Here is a 19496-nt window from a genome sequence, read left to right as displayed (position 1 = left end):
GCACTCTTTTGTTGAAATTCTCCATGACCGTTTGCATAAATGTGGCTGATTTCGATGAGACTCATTTTCATCTTGATGGCTTGGTTAATCAACAAAATTGTCGCATTTGGGGTTCAGAAAATCCATGAGTGATTGTTGAAAAACAAATGCATCTACAACGTGTCACTGTTTGGAGCGGATTTTGGGCTGGAGGCATCATCGACCATTCTTCGAAAATGCGGCTGCTCAGGCAATAACAGTTAATGGCGCTTGCTATCACGACATGATAATCCAGTTTTTTGTGCCTAATTGCAAGATATGGATGTGGATGACATGTGGTTTCAACAAGACGGTGCCACATGCCATACAGCCTGAGAAACAATTCAATTACTGCATGAGTCATTTCCTGGTTGTGTAATTTTCCGTTTTGGTGATCAGAATTGGCCGCCCATATCATGCAATTTAACACCGTTGGAATTTTTTCTTTGGGGTTTTTTGAAGTCTAAGGTTTATGCCAACAAGCCCACGACCACCCATGCCTTGAAAGAGGAAATTGAGCGTTGTATCAACGAAATTCAGCCACATTTATGCAAAATGGTCATGGAAAATTTCAACAAAAGAGTGCATATGTGCCAGCAAAGCCGTGGAGGCCATTTACCCGATATCCTATTCCATACATAACCCTATACTGTATACTTTATGAATTAATAAAAAATTTACAATTTTTAATTATAAACCTGTGTTTTCTATCAAAATTACTTCTTGCATGAATTTTGGGACACCCTTTATATTTTAATATTTTTTTATTTCTTTGAAAAATGCCACTGGAATTTTAATAGGGATAGTACTCAATCTGAATATTGTTTTGAGTAGTTTGGACACTTAACAATATTAATTCTTACAATTCATGACCATAGAATATATTTTTGATTGTGTGGTCTTGGTTTCTTTCATATATAGTGGGGTCTTGACTTACGAGTTTAATTCGTTCCAAGACCAAGCTCGTTAAGGAGCTCATTGAGGAGCTCGTTAACTCAAATTATTCTATCAACTCAATGCAAAAAATCGGCCGAGAGACCGCTGGTATCTCAAAAAACTCCTTAGTCGGGACACTCGTAAGTCAAGGTCCCACTGTATATCTTTAGTTTTCAGGGTAAAGGTCTTTCACATTCTTGGTTATATTTATTCCTAGTTATTTTATTCATTTTTTATGCAAATATAAATGAAATTATCTTAATTCCTCTTTCTGATAATTCATTTCTAGTATATAAAAACGCAACATATTTATATATATATATATATATATATATTGATTTGTAACCTGTAACTTTCCTGAATTTATTGATTAGTTCTAAAAGTTTTCTGAGTCATCTTTAGGTTTTAAAAAAATATCTATATATATATATAAAAGGCTAATATACAAAGTGTTCCCTCGGGAGTTCAACCCGGAGACTGGGAGTTGGATCGCTTGCTATGATGTGTGCTGACCACCAAGGGGCAGCGGGGAACGAAGGAAGGCCCTGGACGGCAGCTGGGGAAGGGATGCCGTGGCCAGCAACCAAAAGGCCCCGATTGGCCCTGATCACCGGCCAGACCTAGGGACCCTACCTATGCATGAATTTCATGCACCGGGCCTGCAGTATGTAATATTACTTCAACTGCAAATAGAGTCAGTTTTACTTCCTCATGCCCAATTTGGATGCCTTTGTTTAAAAAAAATATTTTTACTAATTACTCTGGCTAGGACTTTCCATAATATATTAAATAAAGTGGTGAGAGTGGCCAGAGGAATTGCTTGAGTGGCTGGACAGCGCCTGAGACAGGAACAGCTCCCTGCACTCATGAGAGCTGCAGATGCTGTCCCTGCTGCCCGAGCATGTCGCTGCAGGGACCTGACACGGGAGGAATGTTGTAAACAACATCATCTGTACATATGAGGGATTATTCCTGCCACTGTTGAGGTAAAAAATTAATTGCACTCTTGCTAGACCTCAGCACTCAGTATCATTACTACTTGTATTGACCTGTGAGCGTTGGTGCCCTTGAGCAGGAACAGAAGACCCCATCCTGGATCTCAGTCTGTCCATTATTACATGACATCACACAATGAAGTTTTCTCATCTAAAACTGGATAATTCATGGAGGTCCATTTTGCAGCTCTAGTTGGATGCTGCACATGGTATGCAATAGGTATATGACTTCCTATGTCAGGAATACTGTACAGTAAAAGAAAACACAGTATGGGATTTAAAAGGTACTGGTTTTATTAAGGAATGTGTAAGATTCCCTGCATCCAGGGAGAGGTTACAAAGTGATTGTGAAAAGAAGAAATTGGATAAAAACTATGCATATATGATTATGAAGATATTGATCAATTGCAGAAACCTATTAAAAATTATGAAGCTGAATTACTTAAAAGGAGCAAGAGATCCTGACTTAAGAGTCAAAGCAAGAACATGACTCCATATCAAGGATGCAGGAAGCTGGCAAATGATCCATCGCATGGGGGAGAGAGAACTGAGTGAAGGCCTCTACACTGCATCTCAAGCCTCTCAGCAGGCTGGTGCATAACAGAAATGGTGGTGGTGGTATGCTGGTTGTCTTCGAAGTCTAGGAAGTGAAATTGTCCACATGGCAAATCAGTTCACAGATGGTGTTATTTCCATTTGGTGGTTCTTGGGGGAAGACAATCAGCAACATGAGGGCTGGCAGCAGCTGGACACACAGCAAGGGCGGCAGCAGCAGCTGGGCCGGCAGCAAGTGGTTCTCCAGCAGGTGGTCTGACAGCAGGTTGGGCGGCAGCAAGGCTGGCAGCAGCTGGACCCGCCACAGGATTGTCCACAACAGCTGGACCCACAGCAGCTGGGCTGGCAGCAGGGAGTGCTACAGCAGCAAGGCTGACAGCAGCTGCTCACACAGCAAGGGCGGCAACAGGTGGTCCTGCAGCAGGTGGTCTGACAGCAGCATGGGCGACAGCAAGGCTGGCAGCAGCTAGACCCACAGCATGGGCGACAGCAAGGCTGGCAGCAGCTAGACCCACAGCATGGGCGACAGCAAGGCTGGCAGCAGCTAGACCCACAGCATGGGCGGCAGCAAGGCTGGCAGCAGCTGGACACACAGCAGCTGGGCTGGCAGCAAGGGGAGCAGCACATGGTGTCAGGTGTGGAGGGTGGGTTCCTGTTCAGAGGTGAGTTTTTCGGATTCTGATGACTCCTTCCTTTCTGGAGCTTTTATACCTGCAGCCCAAAATGTTGGCACCAATGGCCCGGGTTTTCCTTGTTCTTGTTCACATTTTTAGTGTTGTCACTTGGGAAATTTTGAAGAGGAAGTTGTTCCCTAAATGTAATTAATCTCTTCAAATTAAGTTCTTAATCTATTTTTTTAATTGAGAATAACTCATAGGAACCTTTCTATAGATAAATAAGAAATGGTCACATTATCAGCATGTTCCTGCTTCATAATCGGGTGGGTCCTCTGACCCATAGAGTGCCTGCTGCCGGGGCAGGTCGCAGTGGTTGGTGACTTGATGCCCAGTCTGTTTATTCCAGAGTCACTTAGGTCACTGACTGCACACTGTCTTTCTTTTTGTCATTAATGTAGTAATTAGATCAGGAAAGATGATACCTGAAGTATCATGTTCAAAAGTTTTTATGGCTTAACATTCATCTTAAAAAGTGCTCAAATATATAATTTCCAACTTGGTAAATTGTTATTAATTTTCAACTTGATAAAAGATCTCAACGTGAACACATCCATGTCACTCTGGTTGAGAGATAGAATCTCACCCTCATCCCCTTCAAATTATAGGGCTCACTCATCCCCAAAGGTCATGAGTTTAGGCTGTTCTTAAACTTTATATGAATGAAATAATGTAGAATTGGCTTTCTCTTCATGTGATGATTGTGAGACTCGGCTTCATTATCTGAGCGTCCACCCTCCTGGGCCTCCTGCATCTTTTGCTCATCGGGATCCCTTTGATCAGACAGTCAGACGGCATTGCAGAGCAGCTCCTCCTCTCGTTAGACACCTTGTGCCCTGATAGGCCTGCTGCAGCATCGCATTCCCTTCACTCTGATCTCTGACATGTGTTTCCCCGCCTCGTAGGATGCTTCCTGACAAAGGACAGCATTTCCCTGTTGACTGCATGAATTTTATGATGTGCATTTCCCCCCAAGGCCCTTGTCACTAACCTTGAAAATGGATCTTGATTTGTAAGATGAAGTTCAGAGTTGTTTCTCAAAATATTCTAGGTGTTATCAGATTCTGGTTTCGTAGAATGAGATCTCCTTATCCTGTACAGTATACGACCATATCTTACCATTTTTATTACTCGTGACTATGCTGTCTTGTAAGGTGCTTCTGGTTTGCCTTAACCATTTTCTATACTAAATTGCCACCAAGATTGTGCATCTATTTACCTCTTGTTTCATCCTCGGCCATAAGTTTTCTATGGTGAAAGTAGAATGCAACATATTTTGGTTAAGGGAATTAAACTCATATGGAAGAGTCCCCAGTTCCTATTCTGGCACTCACTAGCCATATGTTTGGGGGGTAAAGATAGAATACACTTAAACCAACTCATGAATTGTTTCTCAATATACTGTGTGATCTCTTACAAATATATCTTCATTTTTCAACTACCATCTTACATATAGGTCTGCTGATGGATTAATCTAGAAGTGTTTTCTTTCTCTTTCCCCCCCTATATTACTGGTTCAGTCTGTCTGTAGTCAGATACCTTTATAAGAGACCCCAATTCTTATATTTTCAAGGGATGTTATAGAAAAAATATATTCATCACCCTTATTATTTATAGAGAATAGTTTTTCTTCTCTTCCTCAATAATCTAAGATAGTGTCTCTTTTGGTAATCTTTGAATCCCTGAGTTAATGCAAACTAACCTCGGTTTACAAATTATAAACATTAAGACAAAGGTATTAATGAGAAATCATGGCACATCCATGGAGAGTTTAGTGCTCATCTCAATGACTAAAAAAATACATGAGTGGTAATTTTCAGCACAATTCCATCTGACTCCTTCAAACCCTACTTGGTTATAATATATGAACACGGACTACCTGAACTTCAGTGATTGATGGCCCCGATGGCAGCTTTTATGCCAGATGGAGAATTTTTACTGCAACAGATGAAAAACTTTTGGTCTGCAAAGGCAGTGGAAAGAGGAAATATTCCCAATGAAAAGAACTGTGATTAGTACAATGATTGTGTGTGTGTGTGTGTGTGTGTGTGTGTGTGTATAATTTTGTATGGGAGGTGGTCGATGGCCTCAGAAAATGATGTTTATTGGCTACTTGCAAATGGTGAAAGGCCTGATTGAGTTATCTTATTCCTGGAAGAAGCATGATTGGAAGAGAAAGGCATTTGGAGAAGAATCGTGTCCATGGAGCTGGTGTGTCAGCAGATGGTGCTTCCTCTTTGTGTGCTCTCAGTGCTCCCCAGAGAGCATCCACCACTTAGGAAGCTCTGGACAAGTACAAGTTGGTATAACTCACGTTGTCCAGGTCCTCGGGTGCACCGGTACTTGCACAGGGGCATGAACAAAGTAGCCATCGTGGCAGGGATTGAGGCAGGTGTGCACCCACAGCACAGGTTCCCTCTCCCCACAGCTTCCTCTGCTGGATGTGCTGTCGTCATAAGTCGGGACAAGAGGTGAGTTGGTATTGACAGCATCATTTATGAAGACTAACCACCCCAAGTGGACCCAAGTGTTCCACTCGTATCACTTCCACACTGAAAAAGGCAATCCTTCCTTACTATGATTGCACGTTTGGCAAAAAGAATTGTCTTCCCTGTCTGCAGTGCTATCCACCAGCTTACAGTATTGTCATAGGATCCTGAATAGCATCACTTTGGGCCAAGGGACCCACTCTATGATGAACAAGGTCAACAATAGGCGCGTAACCATGGATCTACTTGTCCTACTGTGTATCACGTGACAGAAATTGCTGGCCTGGTAAAAAATTGGACTGGTCTCTTAGATGTGCAGCAAAGACACCACCATAGAGGTGACAACATACGGGATTGATATATTGTCTTCTGGATGTGGACTGTACCTTAACCCAATGGCCGTTACTATATCATTAACGTAGGACCGCAGATGTCCTCGAATGGGAGTACACACGGTTGGGCGGACGTCAGAGTGAATCTCCTCACGTTAACCACTAGTGACACACTTGGGAGTCTGTGCTTCCCGTCCCATCACGGCTGCAGACCCTCCTGGACTGAAGGTTCTACTCCTGTGAGAGCACATTTTTGTCAGGGACATCATCTAAGTCAGAACGATCATCTGGTCCGTTTGGAATGTCATAGGAATAGAGTAGCAGGCAGAGGATGCAGTTCCTATTTGGTGAGGGACACTTAGCAGGAAAGGTAGAGAGCAGGGAGAAGTGCGTCGGGAATGTGGGGATTTACTGAGTGGTGCATGCCCCGTGACAACATTCACCCGAGGCTTCTTTGGGATGTAAATGTAAGTGCCTTTTGGCAGAAACAGAAGACTTTCCTGGATCTGAGTCAGTCCAGTCTTAGCTACGTGACCTTAATCAATTAATGGGGATTCCCCCCTAAAAACAGAGATACCTCTTGTGGGGCTGTTATGATGCTCAGTAGGGATAATGCATATAGTATGCAGTATGTATTTAAATCCCTGTGTCAGGAATTCGGTGCAATAAATAAAACACAATATGGATGAATTATGCTATAGAATTTATTAAGAAACAAAGGGTAAGACTCCTGCAGTTAGGAATACAGTTCAAAGTGATCCTAAAAAAAGAAAGCCTGTTACAAGAAGCATGACTACATTGATAAGGAACATACAATTATGAGGATTATTTATCAGTTGTAAAACTTTTAAAAATTATAAGAATTTGTTTTTCTAAGTTACACAGAGGGAGAGGGTGAAGACCTTGACTACAGACTCAAAGCAGAGACCATAGCTCCATATCGAGGATGCAGGAAGCTGGCACATGATCCACCAACCCGGGAGGGAGAGGATCAGGGACGTCCTGTGAACCCCATCAGGCTGATTCAGAAGCTTGTATCAGGCAAATGAGTCCCAGAAAATTATGGTCAAGCATGCTGGTTGCTAAGTCTAGGGAGTGAACAAGTCTCCAAAATGGCAAGTCAGTTAGCTGAAGATGTTATGCTCAGATGGTGGTTTCTGACAAGATGATCAGCAGCAGGAAGGCTGGCAGCAGCTGGACACACAGCAAGGGCGGCAGCAGCAGCTGGGCCGGCAGCAGGTGGTTTTACAGCAGGTGGTCTGACAGCAGGTTGGGCGGCAGCAAGGCTGGCAGCAGCTGGACACACAGCATGGGCGGCAGCAAGGCTGGCAGCAGCTGGACACACAGCATGGGCGGCAGCAAGGCTGGCAGCAGCTAGACCCACAGCATGGGCGGGCAGCAAGGCTGGCAGCAGCTAGACCCACAGCATGGGCGGCTGGCAGCAGCTGGACCACAGCATGGGCGGCAGCAAGGCTGGCAGCAGCTGGACACACAGCATGGGCGGCAGCAAGGCTGGCAGCAGCTAGACCCACAGCATGGGCGGCAGCAAGGCTGGCAGCAGCTAGACCCACAGCATGGGCTGCAGCAAGGCTGGCAGCAGCTAGACCCACAGCATGGGCGGCAGCAAGGCTGGCAGCAGCTGGACACACAGCATGGGCGGCAGCAAGGCTGGCAGCAGCTGGACACACAGCATGGGCGGCAGCAGCAGCTGGGTTGGCAACAGCTGGACCCACAGCAGGTGGGCTGGCAGCAAGGGGAGCAGCACATGGTGTCAGGTGTAGAAGGTGAGTGTCTGTTCAGAGGTGAGTTTTTCAGATTCTGAGGACTTCTTCCGTTCTGGGGTTTTTATACAGTGGGCCCCCAATGTTGGGACCAATCAGTAAGACTTCCCTTGTTTTTGTTTATGTTGTTTTGGTAATCACAGGGAAATTGTCAAGGAGGAAGTTGTTCCCTAAGTGATATGAATATTTAGAAAATTGGTGTTTAATGTGTTCCTTAATTGAGAACAACTCATTGAAACTTTTATAGATAAAAGGAAGTAGTCAATATCAGCATACTCCTGAAAGCAACCTATAGATTCAGTGCAATCCCCATGAAATTTTTCATGTCAGAAATAGAAAAAAAAATCCTAAAATTTATATGGAATGACAAGAGATCCAGTATAGCCAAAGCCATCTTGAGAAAGAAGAGCAAATCTGGAGGCACCATGCTCTCTGATTTCAAACTATTTTACAAAGCTATAGTAATCAAAACAGTATGGCATTTGGCATAAAAACAGACACATAGATCAATGGAACAGAACAGAGAGCCCAGAATTAAACCCAAATATATATGGTCAATTAATTTATGACAAAGAAGCCAAGAATACACTATGGGGAAAGGTTAGTTTTTTCACTAAATGGTATTGGGAAAACAGTGAAGCCACATGCAGAAGAATAAAACTGGGCCACTATCTTACACCATATGCAAAAATTAACTCAAAATGAGTTAAATACTTGAATGTAAGCTCTGAAACTATAAAATTCCTAGAAGAAAACATAGGCAGTAAGCTCATTCACATAGATCTTGGTAATAATTTTTTGGAGTTGATACCAACACAATGGCAAAAAACTAAAAAAGTGAAACTACAGCAAACTAAAAAACTTCTATATAGCAAAGGAAGGAAAGCATCAACAAAACAAAAAGGCAACCTACTGAATGGGAGCAAATATGTGCAAATTGTATAGTTGATGCTGGGCTAACTTCCAAAATATATAAAGAACTTATATAAGTCAATAGCAAAAAACAAATGGTCACATCTTAAGTAATTATAGAACATCTCAAAACTCAAAAACTGACACAGTACAATCCCCAGAACTGGCTCAGGTTTTACCTGTATTACATGCACTCATGAGTGTGTGTGTGTGTGTGTGTGTGTGTGTGTGTGTGTGGTTCTATGCAGATTATCATATGTACTGTATGGATTTGTGTAATCACCATCACAATTAAGATACAGACTGCCCTTCTCCATAAGGCTCTATCTTTGTAGCCACACCCACTCCCTCCCACTCATCATCCGACACCCCTGCCTACCACTACTCTGTTCTCCATCTCTATAATTTTATTTCCAGCATGTTCTACAAATGGAATCTTATAGTGTGTAACCTCTGTGATTGGTTTTTCACACTTAGCATCCTTCCCTTGAGATCATGCATGTTGTTCTTTGTATCAATAGCTTGTTCCGTGGTGTATCACAGTTTGTGTGTTCCATCATTCACCCATGAAGGGCCCCTCAACGGTTTCAAGTTCAAAGAGCTTTAGGCATCCTTGCATAGGAGACTAAATCTAAGATGAAAGTCACGGCCTGTCTTAGATCTGAAAGAGTTGTTACTAATCCAATATATGGCACCTGATTTGGGGAGCAGTAAGTATACCTAAACTTCTTGGGAGTATTTATTAACTAGCCATACTCCCTAATGTTGTATTCACCCTCAGCACCTCTATGTCAGGTATAACCGCATCAAAAATGTTACTGCTGGTATCAGGTGAAAAAAAAAAAGATTAAATAACCCCTACACATCTCTCAGCAGAGATTAAAGCAGTTTAGAATGAAAAGACAAAGGTTTTCCCCCGTGATAGTAACCTCAGTATAAGTTCACACTCATTGCCAACCACTTTCTGCCATGACACCCTGAATTGCACACTAAATGCCAACTCTGATACATTAATGAACATGAATATTATTCAGAAAGGAAATGGTTTAAAAAAAGAAAGGAAATCCTGCCAGTTGTGATAACATGGATGGGCCTGGAAGATATTATGCTAAGTGAAATAAATCAGTCACAGAAGGACAAATACTGCATGAATTCACTCATTTGAAATATTAAATACACAAAAGGAGCATAGAATAAAATTTTTGTTTGCAGAGGCTGGCGTAGTAGGAAATGGTGAGCTTTTGTTCAATGGGTATAGAATTACAGTTATACAAGGCAAATAACATCTACTGGTCTGCTGTACAACGTTGTGGCTATAGTTGACAATATAGTATGGTACACTTAAAATCTTGCTAAGAAGGTAAATCTTAGGTTAATGTTCTTACCACACACACAAAAAATGAAGGGGATGGAAAGAAATATTTTTGAGATGATGGATATATTTAGTACCTTAATTATGGAAATGGTATTATGGTACATGCATACGTCCAAACTCATCAGAATGTATACATTAGAAGTGTAATATTTTGCATATTACGTGTTCCTCAATAAAGCTGAAGGAAAAGAAGAAACATCAAAATTTTATGACTTAGTTTTTCCTCGTACACCAGTTACTTATTTCCCATCTGAAAGTCTGGAAAATGGTCCCTGATTAGCAGTGGGGAGAGGAAATATCCTAAGAGTCTTATTCTCATGCCAGTGATGCCCTGATTCACATTCAACACTTCTCTGCCCACCTGACCCCACAATGAATGAGACATCAAACTAAAATGCAGCTGTATCTCCCTAAGTCACCAAAAGGAATGTGGCTTATTATCACCCAAAGGGAGACATGTTGGGCTGTGCAACATGAGACACACATACATGATCTAAGTGCATAAATCACATGACAGCTTTCTTTAAGGAAGATGAAGCAAGAAAGACACATAAGAGATGATCCAGGAAGAGCTGAAGTGAGGAATCCTAACCCATCAGGAAAAGGAAACAATGTTTTCCATCCATCTTGAAAAGGTTAGCCAGGAAAACAAACCTGGCTAATTTCCTAATCACCTGTTAATTAGGACAAACAGGACAAGGAAAGAGCACAGCTTCTGATGACAGCAGCCCTTAGCAGGGTATAAAAGGGGACCTGGGGCAAGCAGACTTCCAAACCTTCCAACCCACCTTCCTGAAAACTCACTCCGAACCTCCACCCTCTGACACCATGGTCAACTCCTGTTGTGGATCCGTCTGCTCTGACCAGGGCTGTGGCCAAGGCTGCTGCCAGGAGACCTGCTGCCGCCCCAGCTGCTGCCAGACCACCTGCTGCCGCCCCTCCTGCTGTGGCTCCTGCTGTGGTTCCAGCTGCTGCCGCCCCTGCTGTGGCTCCTGCTGTGGCTCCAGCTGCTGCCGCCCCTGCTGTAGCTCCAGCTGCTGCCGCCCCTGCTGTGGCTCCAGCTGCTGCCGCCCCTGCTGTGGCTCCAGCTGTGGCTCCAGCTGCTGCAGGCCTACTTGCTGCATCTCTAGCTGTTGCCGCCCCACCTGCTGCCAGACCACCTGCTGCAGGACCACCTGCTGCCGCCGCCCCTCCTGCTGTGGCTCCTCCTGTGGCTCCTGCTGTGGCTCCAGCTGCTGCCGCCCCTCCTGCTGTGGCTCCAGCTGCTGCCGCCCCTCCTGCTGTGGCTCCAGTTGCTGCCGCCCCAGCTGCTGTGGCTCCAGTTGCTGCCGCCCCAGCTGCTGTGTGTCCAGCTGCTGCCGCCCTAGCTGCTGCCCGACCCTCTGTTGCAAGACCACCTGCTGCCGCCCCACCTGCTGCCAGACCACCTGCTGCCGCCCAGTCTGCTGACTGCCCTGACCTGTGCCCACTGGTTTTCGTCAGCCAATCTTCTTGATGTAGTTTAACTGAACTGAGTCATGAGAGGCCAATTGTCAAAACTTAGTTCCAACTGATTCTTAAACTGACTGTGGCCTCCAAATATATTGCCCCCCCCTCCCAAGAGCATGTTACTACCTGTCTCCCAAATGAACACAAAGTTTGAATTTTGTCTGAAATCTTTCAACCAACATGTCATCCCAATTGATATATTTCTTCCCTGCCATCTTTTCTCAAATGGAGATGTCCCTAAATCTTAAATAAATCTGAATTTCCCAGGCATACAAATACAAGAGTATCGTGTCTGATCATTTTTCCTCTTGACTTGCCAGTTGTTCTGTTGTTCTCTCTGCAGAGAGCAGAGGACAGCAGGTGATTTCAGGATGTCCCCCTCTATGGCCTCAGCATCCTTGTTTTAATATAGGAAGGTGGTTTCTTATAGCAAACACTTTGATCTGTCGTCCTGTGGACTTTCTCCGGATGAAGGAGCCAGCTCAAGGCAGGCCGGGGGTCCAAGTGTGTAGGAGCAGTGCTCGGCCAGTGATGGGTGCAGTGGGTACATACTCTAGCTCTTTCCTCTCAGGTGGGGGCAAGGAGCACCACTCTCTACAGGTCCTTGGTGGAGTGACGCCCAGCTGCCCACAGACGTAAGCTGCTCATTCCATCATCCTACACTGGCCTCCGTCCCTTCCCCGGATCACTTCCCAGGTTCCCTGCAGTGCCTTTTAGGATGATCTCCCAAATAAACTACTAGATCTCAAACCCCTGTTTGAGAGTCTGTTCCTGAGGGCACCCAATCTAAGACGCCAGTATTCCAAATGTAATTACTTGTGTCCTTTAACACATTTTAAACATATATTATGAATGGTTGCCAACTGTCAGTGTCAACTCAGATACAGTAACCAACAACGTCCAATAGGGGTATTCCAGTGTCCCCTGAGGAAATGGCTGTGGATTCCTTTGGGAAAGGACTGGAGTGATCAATGCTACATACACTTGCTGTGGTCCTTGGTCTTGGAGGACTGGCCTTACTTTCAATGAGTCAGTGGGTTGTAGATCTGATAACTGGCTCAGCCTGGAAACTGGGTGAGGAGTCATAATTTCCCATTGGGATCACTGACCTCAGCCTGTGGGTCCCACAGCACTTCACCCCAGTTGTCATCCCAAATGTGCTTGCTGCCCATCACATATTTATACCCACATTACTCTGACCGTTAAATGCTGCCAGCTGGCCTCTGCTACTTGAAGGACATTCTCATTCTCATTGCTCCTTGGGAATTCAGTTCTATGACAATATTCCCTACCACGAGCTCCAAACCTTAGAGAATAGACCTCTCTACCTGTTCATTCCTTCTTACCTTATTACAGAGGGAACCCCCTGAGTCCTCCTAGGGAGCTTATTCAGCTGGTTGGGTTTCCTGGCCTTGTGGCTAGATCTATTCTAGCCTATTAACTTCTCTGCACCCTTTGATCCCTTCACCCTCATCTCTGTGTTGTGTGGTACTAGATAAATCTGTACGAATTATCTATTGTTAGCTAATATTACCTCAAATTTTAGCAGCTTAAAATGAGACTCATTTACTGTCTCATAGTTTTCGTGCATCAGGAATCCCAAGTAAAGCTCAGCTGGGCTCTCTATTCCTTAATGATTCATACGGCTGCAATCAAGGTGTTAGCTGGCACTGGCATCTCATCTCAAGTCTTAGGTGGAGAAGAATCCACTTCCAAGTTCACAGATGTAGTTGTTGACAGGATTCCAGTCCTCGAGGGCCATTGGAGTGAGAGCCTCAGTTCCCTGCTGGTTGTCAAATGGAGACTGTCCTCAGTGACTTGCCCCATACTTCTCCCCCACAGGGCCGCTCACTTCCTCAAAGCCCATGAGGGCGAGAGAAAGTCAGCTAGCAAGATGAGAGTCACCATCTCGTATAACTTAATCACTTGATGTTGCCAGAGGCGGTTGGTTAGAAGCATGTTACTCACAGGGAGGGAATTATGTTAAGACCATGAACACCAAGAGGTAGAAATCACTGGGCCACTTAGGGGCTGCCTACCACAACTCTTAATTGAGTGAGAGAATAAAAACACACAATACATATATGAAGATCCCACTTATATAAAATTCAAAAACAAGTAAAACTAAACTATCATGGTTAGGATGCATACCTAGGTGGTAGAACTGTAAAGCACATCAGTGAAAAGATTAAGAATCAGGGCAGTGATTATATGTAGGGGGGAAGGAGAGTGATGTGGTCAAGAGAAGACACATCCAGGGCCCTCTTGGTGACAGCAATGCTCTTTTGTTTGACTTGGGTGTTGGGATAGATAGATGCTTGCTTCATAATTTATTATATTATACATGTATGTTTTATACACTTTTCAGTATACAGCAGTTCCCCCTTGAATATGAGGTTTTGCTTTCTGTAGTTTTAGTTACCCACAGTCACCCATGGTCTGAAAATAGTAAATGGAAAATTCAAGAAATAAACAATTCATAAGTTTTAAGTTGCATGCCATTCTGAGTAGCATGGTGAAATCTTGCACTGTCCTGCTCCATTCCACCTGGGTAGTGAATCCTCCCTTTGTCAAGTAAATCCATACTATATACCCTACTCACCCATAAGTCACTTAGTAGCTGTCTCAGTTATTAGATCAACTGCCTTGCTACTGCAGTGCTTGTGTTCAAGTAACTCATGTTCACTTAATAATGGCCCAAAGTGTAAGAGAGTGATGCTGGCAACTCAGATATGCTAAAGAGAAACTGTAAAGTGCTTCCTTTAAGTGAAAAAGTGAAAGTTCTTAACCTAATAATAAAAAAAGAAACAAGCAAACATAGGCTGAGGTCGCTAAGATCTATAGTAAATTAGATCTTCTATTCATGGAAGGGTGAAGAAGGGAAAAGAAATCAGTGCTAATTTTCTGTGGGAAGAAACTCAGGATATTTTGCGGAGCTCAAGAAGAGAGAAATTGACCTAAATCTATAGGTATCGCAGGCAAAGCTGATTGCAAGCATCTTCTGGCTCGGCTTCTTAGCCTCGAGAGGCTGTTAAAAGTTCAGTCTGAAGATGCCACATGAAAAGTACCAGCAAAACAGATTTAAAAGAATGTAATCACAACCACAATGAGGTACCACCTCACACCTGTTAGAATGGCTATTATCAACATGAGAAGTAATAGCAAGTGTTGAGAGGATGTAGAGAAAAAGGAACCCTCAGACACAGCTAGTGGGAATCTAAACTGGTACAGCCACTAGGATAACAATATGGAGCTTTCTCAAAAAAACTAAGGATGGAGTTACCATTTGACCCAACAATCCATCTTCTGGGTATCTACCCCGAGATTTGAAAACATTTGTTTGTAAAGATGTATGTACCCCTATTTAATTGCAGCATTATTCACGGTGGTCAAGACATGGAAACAACCTAAGTGTCCTTCATTGATGATTGGATAAAGAAGATCTGATACATATATACAATGGAATACTACTCAGCCATAAGAAAAGATTACATACTGCCATTTGCAACAATATGGGTGGATCTTGAGGATATAATACTAAGCAAAATAAGTCAGATAAAAAAAGTCAAGAACCATATAATTTTACTCATGTGGGATATAAAGCTGAACATATAAGACAAAAACTCATAGACACAGACAACAGTGTTGTGGTTACCAGAGTGGGTGGGGGAGGTAAAAATGGTAAAGGGGGTCAGATATATGATGACGGAAAGAGACTTGACTTTGGTTAGTGAACACACAATGCAATATACAGACCGTGTATTATAGAATTATACACTGGAAACCTATATAATTTTATTAACCAAAATCATCCTGAAAATTTTAATAAACCGTAAACATAAATATAAGAGCCTATATGACCCATCACCACTCTTGCCACTCTTAGGTAAATAAGCAGGCCAAATTTAGTGAAGACTCGACTTGTTATGAAAACAAATTAGTTTTACTATAATTACTTTTGGTTAAAAAGGGGGTGAATGTACAGGGGAAAATTATGTTTTTTCCCCTCTACGCTATACCAGGAGGTGGGGATGACAGTCTCTAGAAACTCCTACCAATGGAGAAGGCAGGGACTTCACTCCGAACAGCTTTACCCTTGTTTGCTGTGCTCCCCCTGGCAACCTCTCATAACTAACGCCCCACTCCCCAGGTCTGCTTTTGTCTTTATTGAAGATGGCGTTAAGGTGAAGGCAGATGCCATCTCAGGGGAGTGACTTAGTTCCCGAGTCTCTCCCATGTCTACAGGAGCTATACATGTTCTTAAATGGTTGTTTGTTTTATTCCTATTAACCAGATTTTGTCCATTTAACTCTTAGACCAGCAAGCAGAACCTAGAAGGGCAAAGGAGAATTTTTTTTCTCCCTGACACAGAGTTGGACTTGGGCATGAATTCAGTTTGTCACTGTAAACATGTCAGCATCGTGCCCATCACCCCAGAAATAAGTCCCAATCAAAGTCAGCTGAAGAAACAATGAACAGAACAGAAACAGAGGCATTCATGCAGTGGTTCTCAACCTTCTGGCCCTTTAAATACAGTTCCTCATGTTGTGACCCAACCATAAAATTATTTTCGTTGCTACTTCATAACTGTAATGTTGCTACTGTTATGAATCGTCATGTAAATGTCTGATATGCAGGATGGTCTTAGGCGACCCCTGTGAAAGGGTCGTTCGACCGCCAAAGGGGTTGCGACCCACAGGTTGAGAACCGCTGCATTAATTCATGGAACAGTCTGGTATCTGTCAGAGAGGAGGGGGCGCTGGATGAAAGAAGGTGAAGGGATTAGTCAAAAACATATACATAGACACAGACAACAGTGTGGTGATAGCCAGAGGGGAAGGGGGGTGGGGATAGGTGGAGGTGGGCAAAGGGAGGGAAAATGGAGACCGGAAGAGACTGTTTGGGGCGGAGGGTGCACGAGGCAATGTGCAGATGATGTTTTGTTGCCCTGTACACTTCAAACCTGTATGGTTTTGCAAATCAATATCATCCCAATAAATTCAATTTAAAAATAACTGAGGAGGGAAAGTGTATTGAACCTAATGAGGTGGTCAGGAACTGTATCTTATGACTAGATTATGAACAAAGCAGGAACGATGCTAACATCCTTTTATCTGAAAAAGTTTCCGTAATTCTCAATTAAGAAACATATTAAACACTTATCTCCTACTCATTAAAACATGTAGAGAATAACTTCCTTTTTTACAATTCCCCAGTGACTATGGAAAACAATATGAACAACAACAAGGAAAGTTCTGCTCATTGGTCCAAATTGGGTGGGAGAGCGTATAAAAGCCCCAGGATAGAAGGGGAGCCCTCAGCATCTGAGAAACTCACCTCTGAACAGGAACCCACCCTCCACACCTGACACCATGTGCTGCTCCCCTTGCTGCCAGCCCAGCTGCTGCAGGCCCACCTGCTGTGGGTCCAGCTGTGGGTCCTGCTGCTGCCAGCCTTGCTGCCGCCCCTGTTGTGTGTCCAGCTGCTGCCAGCCTTGCTGCCGCCCAACCTGCTGTCAGACCACCTGCTGCCGCCCCTGCTGTGTGAGCAGCTGCTGCCAGCCTTGCTGCTGTAGCACTCCCTGCTGCCAGCCTTGCTGCCGCCCATGCTGTGTGTCCAGCTGCTGCCAGCCTTGCTGCCGTCCATGCTGTGTGTCCAGCTGCTGCCAGCCTTGCTGCCGTCCATGCTGTGGATCCAGCTGCTGCCAGCCTTGCTGCCGCCCATGCTGTGTGTCCAGCTGCTGCCAGCCTTGCTGCAGCCCATGCTGTGGATCCAGCTGCTGCCAGCCTTGCTGCCGCCCATGCTGTGTGTCCAGCTGCTGCCAGCCTTGCTGCCGCCCATGCTGTGGATCCAGCTGCTGCCAGCCTTGCTGCCGCCCAACCTGCTGTCAGACCACCTGCTGTAAAACCACCTGCTGCCGACCCAGCTGCTGCTGCCGCCCTTGCTGTGTGTCCAGCTGCTGCCAGCCTTCCTGCTGCTGCTGATCACCTTGTCAAAGAACCGCCATCTTCACACAACACCTCTTAACTGACTCACCATTTTGGAAACAAATTCACTTCCTCAACTTGGCTGACAACCAGCATGCTGTACCTAAATTTCTGTGACTCGTGTGCCTGATACAAGCTTCTGAATCAGCTGGATGGAGAGTAGAGGACGTCCCCAATCCTCTTCCTCCCGTGTGTGTGGATCATATGCCAGCTTCGTGCATCCTCGACATGGAGCTATGTCTCTGCTTTGACTCCGTAGTCCAGGTCTCCATCCTCTGAGTAACTTAGAAAAAGGAATTCTTGTAACTGTTACATAGGTTTTCTGCAACTGCTGAAAATCTTCTCAGTCCTGTTTTCTTTTCCCATGCACTCCTGGTTCCTGTAATCCTGCTTTTCTTCCACAGTCACTCTGAGTTGGCTTCCTGGTTACAGGAAGTTGTACCTCTATTTCTTAATAAATTCTGTGCATTCCATATTGCGTTTGGTTTTATTGTACAGCATCCTGGTGGATGGATTTACACCAGTAGTACGTTACATGTTGCACATCATATGCATAATTCATTCTGAGCTTCATATAGTCCCCCCAAAATAATTATCTCCATTTTTCACATGAGAACATTTCATGGGGTCATGTTAGATAGCTGATTTGGACAGACTCAGACCCAAAACTGTGTCTTTTGCTTCTGCTCAATGATACTTAAGTTTTAATCTCAAAACAAATTAGAAAATGTCATGGGATTGAGCACCAGCAAGATAATTCTTTGTTGGCTGGGTGAAGGTGCCCTGTTGTGACCATGGAGGAGTGTCTGGCAGCATCCTGGCTTCTACCCACTAGATGCCAGTAGCACCCCTTTCTGGTTGGGCCATACAGAGCTAAGATGGGTGGGGGAAGTGGATAAATGTACAAAACACAGGAGTAAAATCTATAGTACAGAGGAGTTATCTAAATGTGTAGAGTTGGATAATAAACGTGACATCCCAAAACTCATGGGATTCAACAAAAAATGCTTTGAGGATGATTTATATGTTTAAGTATTTATATAAGAAGAGAAGAAAACCTCAAAATTAATGAGTTAAATGCCCCAACTTAAGAAGTTAAGAGAAAAGCAATAGCATTGCCCCCAAACTACACAGAAGAAAATGAATACCTAAACAAAAAAAGAGTAGAAATTAGTAAAACAGAAAGTAATATATATATATATATATATATATATCTCAACAAAACCACAAGTTTGTCCTTTTCTAAATTGAACAAAATAGATACAACTCTGGGAAGATTGATCAGCTAAAAATGATACCAAAGTTCAATAATATTATGAAAGAAAACTTTGGCCTTAGGATATGAATAAAACAGAGTTTTATATTATTTTAATTATCTGTTGCTTTGTTACAAACTATCACTAAAAACAACTACTTACCATTTCTCATGAGTTCATGGGCTCACCCATGCTGAGTGTCCAGCTGCTGCCAGCCTTGCTGCCGCCCATGCTGTGTGTCCAGTTCTTCTGTCTCACATGGTATTGACTGGGACACACAGAGGCAAAGGACTGGTCTCAACAACATAACTCTCACAACCAGTAACCATGAACCACTCAATAGAGAAGTGGGTAAAAGATGTAGCTAGGAATTTTATTTAGAGGAAACATACAGTATAGCCAAGAAATGTTAAAAAAAAACAACATAAGTAATTGAGAAAAATACAATTCAAAACCTCAAGATTCTGCCTGGCCAGCATAACTCAGTGGTTGAGCGTTGACCTATGAACCAGGAGGTTACGGTTCAATTCCCGGTCAGGGCACATGCCCCAGTTGTGGGCTCCATCCCCATTGTGGGGCATGCAGGAGTCAGCTGATCAATGATTCTCTCTCATCATTGATATTTCTATCGCTCTCTTCCTCCCTTAAATCAATAAAAATATATATATTTTAAAAACGCAAAATTCCAATTTACACCA

At 43.7% G+C, this 19496-nt stretch overlaps 3 protein-coding genes across 5 annotated transcripts; 2 read left to right on the top strand and 1 right to left on the bottom strand.

The window, feature by feature from the left end:
* Positions 1-2669: 2669 nt before the first annotated feature.
* Positions 2670-11586, bottom strand: LOC111827286 (keratin-associated protein 9-1-like). The gene is made up of 3 exons (XM_023759082.1): positions 11579-11586; positions 7230-7295; positions 2670-3156 (listed from the first exon to the last, which is right to left on the bottom strand). The coding sequence occupies exons 1-3, from the start codon at positions 11584-11586 to the stop codon at positions 2670-2672; spliced, it is 561 nt and encodes a 186-aa protein (XP_023614850.1).
* Positions 10896-11528, top strand: LOC102434210 (keratin-associated protein 4-7-like). 3 transcript variants are annotated; one of them, XM_006094949.3, is made up of 2 exons: positions 10896-11001; positions 11161-11528. In XM_006094949.3, the coding sequence occupies exons 1-2, from the start codon at positions 10896-10898 to the stop codon at positions 11514-11516; spliced, it is 462 nt and encodes a 153-aa protein (XP_006095011.1). In that variant the 3' UTR covers positions 11517-11528. The 3 variants fall into 3 exon arrangements, with proteins under 3 accessions (XP_006095011.1, XP_014316525.1, XP_014316524.1); XM_014461039.2 differs by having other exon boundaries at positions 10896-11016; positions 11191-11528; XM_014461038.2 differs by having other exon boundaries at positions 10896-11253; positions 11326-11528.
* A 5341-nt stretch (positions 11587-16927) lies between the features above and the next one.
* Positions 16928-17539, top strand: LOC102416988 (keratin-associated protein 9-1-like). The gene is made up of 2 exons (XM_023759080.1): positions 16928-17098; positions 17186-17539. Exons 1-2 carry the CDS (start codon positions 16928-16930, stop codon positions 17537-17539), a joined length of 525 nt encoding a protein of 174 aa, XP_023614848.1.
* Positions 17540-19496: the final 1957 nt, after the last annotated feature.

The sequence above is a fragment of the Myotis lucifugus genome, unplaced genomic scaffold (assembly GCF_000147115.1).
Source record: "Myotis lucifugus unplaced genomic scaffold, Myoluc2.0 scaffold_146, whole genome shotgun sequence".
Lineage (NCBI taxonomy): Eukaryota > Metazoa > Chordata > Mammalia > Chiroptera > Vespertilionidae > Myotis > Myotis lucifugus.
Note: the sequence above shows the minus strand (reverse complement) of the source record. Positions and strands in the feature narration are given on the sequence as shown.

Bases quoted from the DNA above. Each gene is read 5' to 3' on its own strand.
- LOC102434210 (XM_014461038.2), top strand. From the start codon at position 10,896: ATGGTCAACTCCTGTTGTGGATCCGTCTGCTCTGACCAGGGCTGTGGC. The intron at 11,254-11,325 runs GCCCCTCCTGCT...CCTGCTGTGGCT, and splicing joins CAGGACCACCTGCTGCCGCC to CCAGCTGCTGCCGCCCCTCC.
- LOC111827286 (XM_023759082.1), bottom strand. The intron at 3,157-7,229 runs GCCCAGCTGCTG...ACCTCTGAACAG, and splicing joins TGTAAAACCACCTGCTGCCG to GAACCCACCCTCCACACCTG.
- LOC102416988 (XM_023759080.1), top strand. From the start codon at position 16,928: ATGTGCTGCTCCCCTTGCTGCCAGCCCAGCTGCTGCAGGCCCACCTGC. The intron at 17,099-17,185 runs GTGAGCAGCTGC...AGCTGCTGCCAG, and splicing joins CCTGCTGCCGCCCCTGCTGT to CCTTGCTGCCGTCCATGCTG.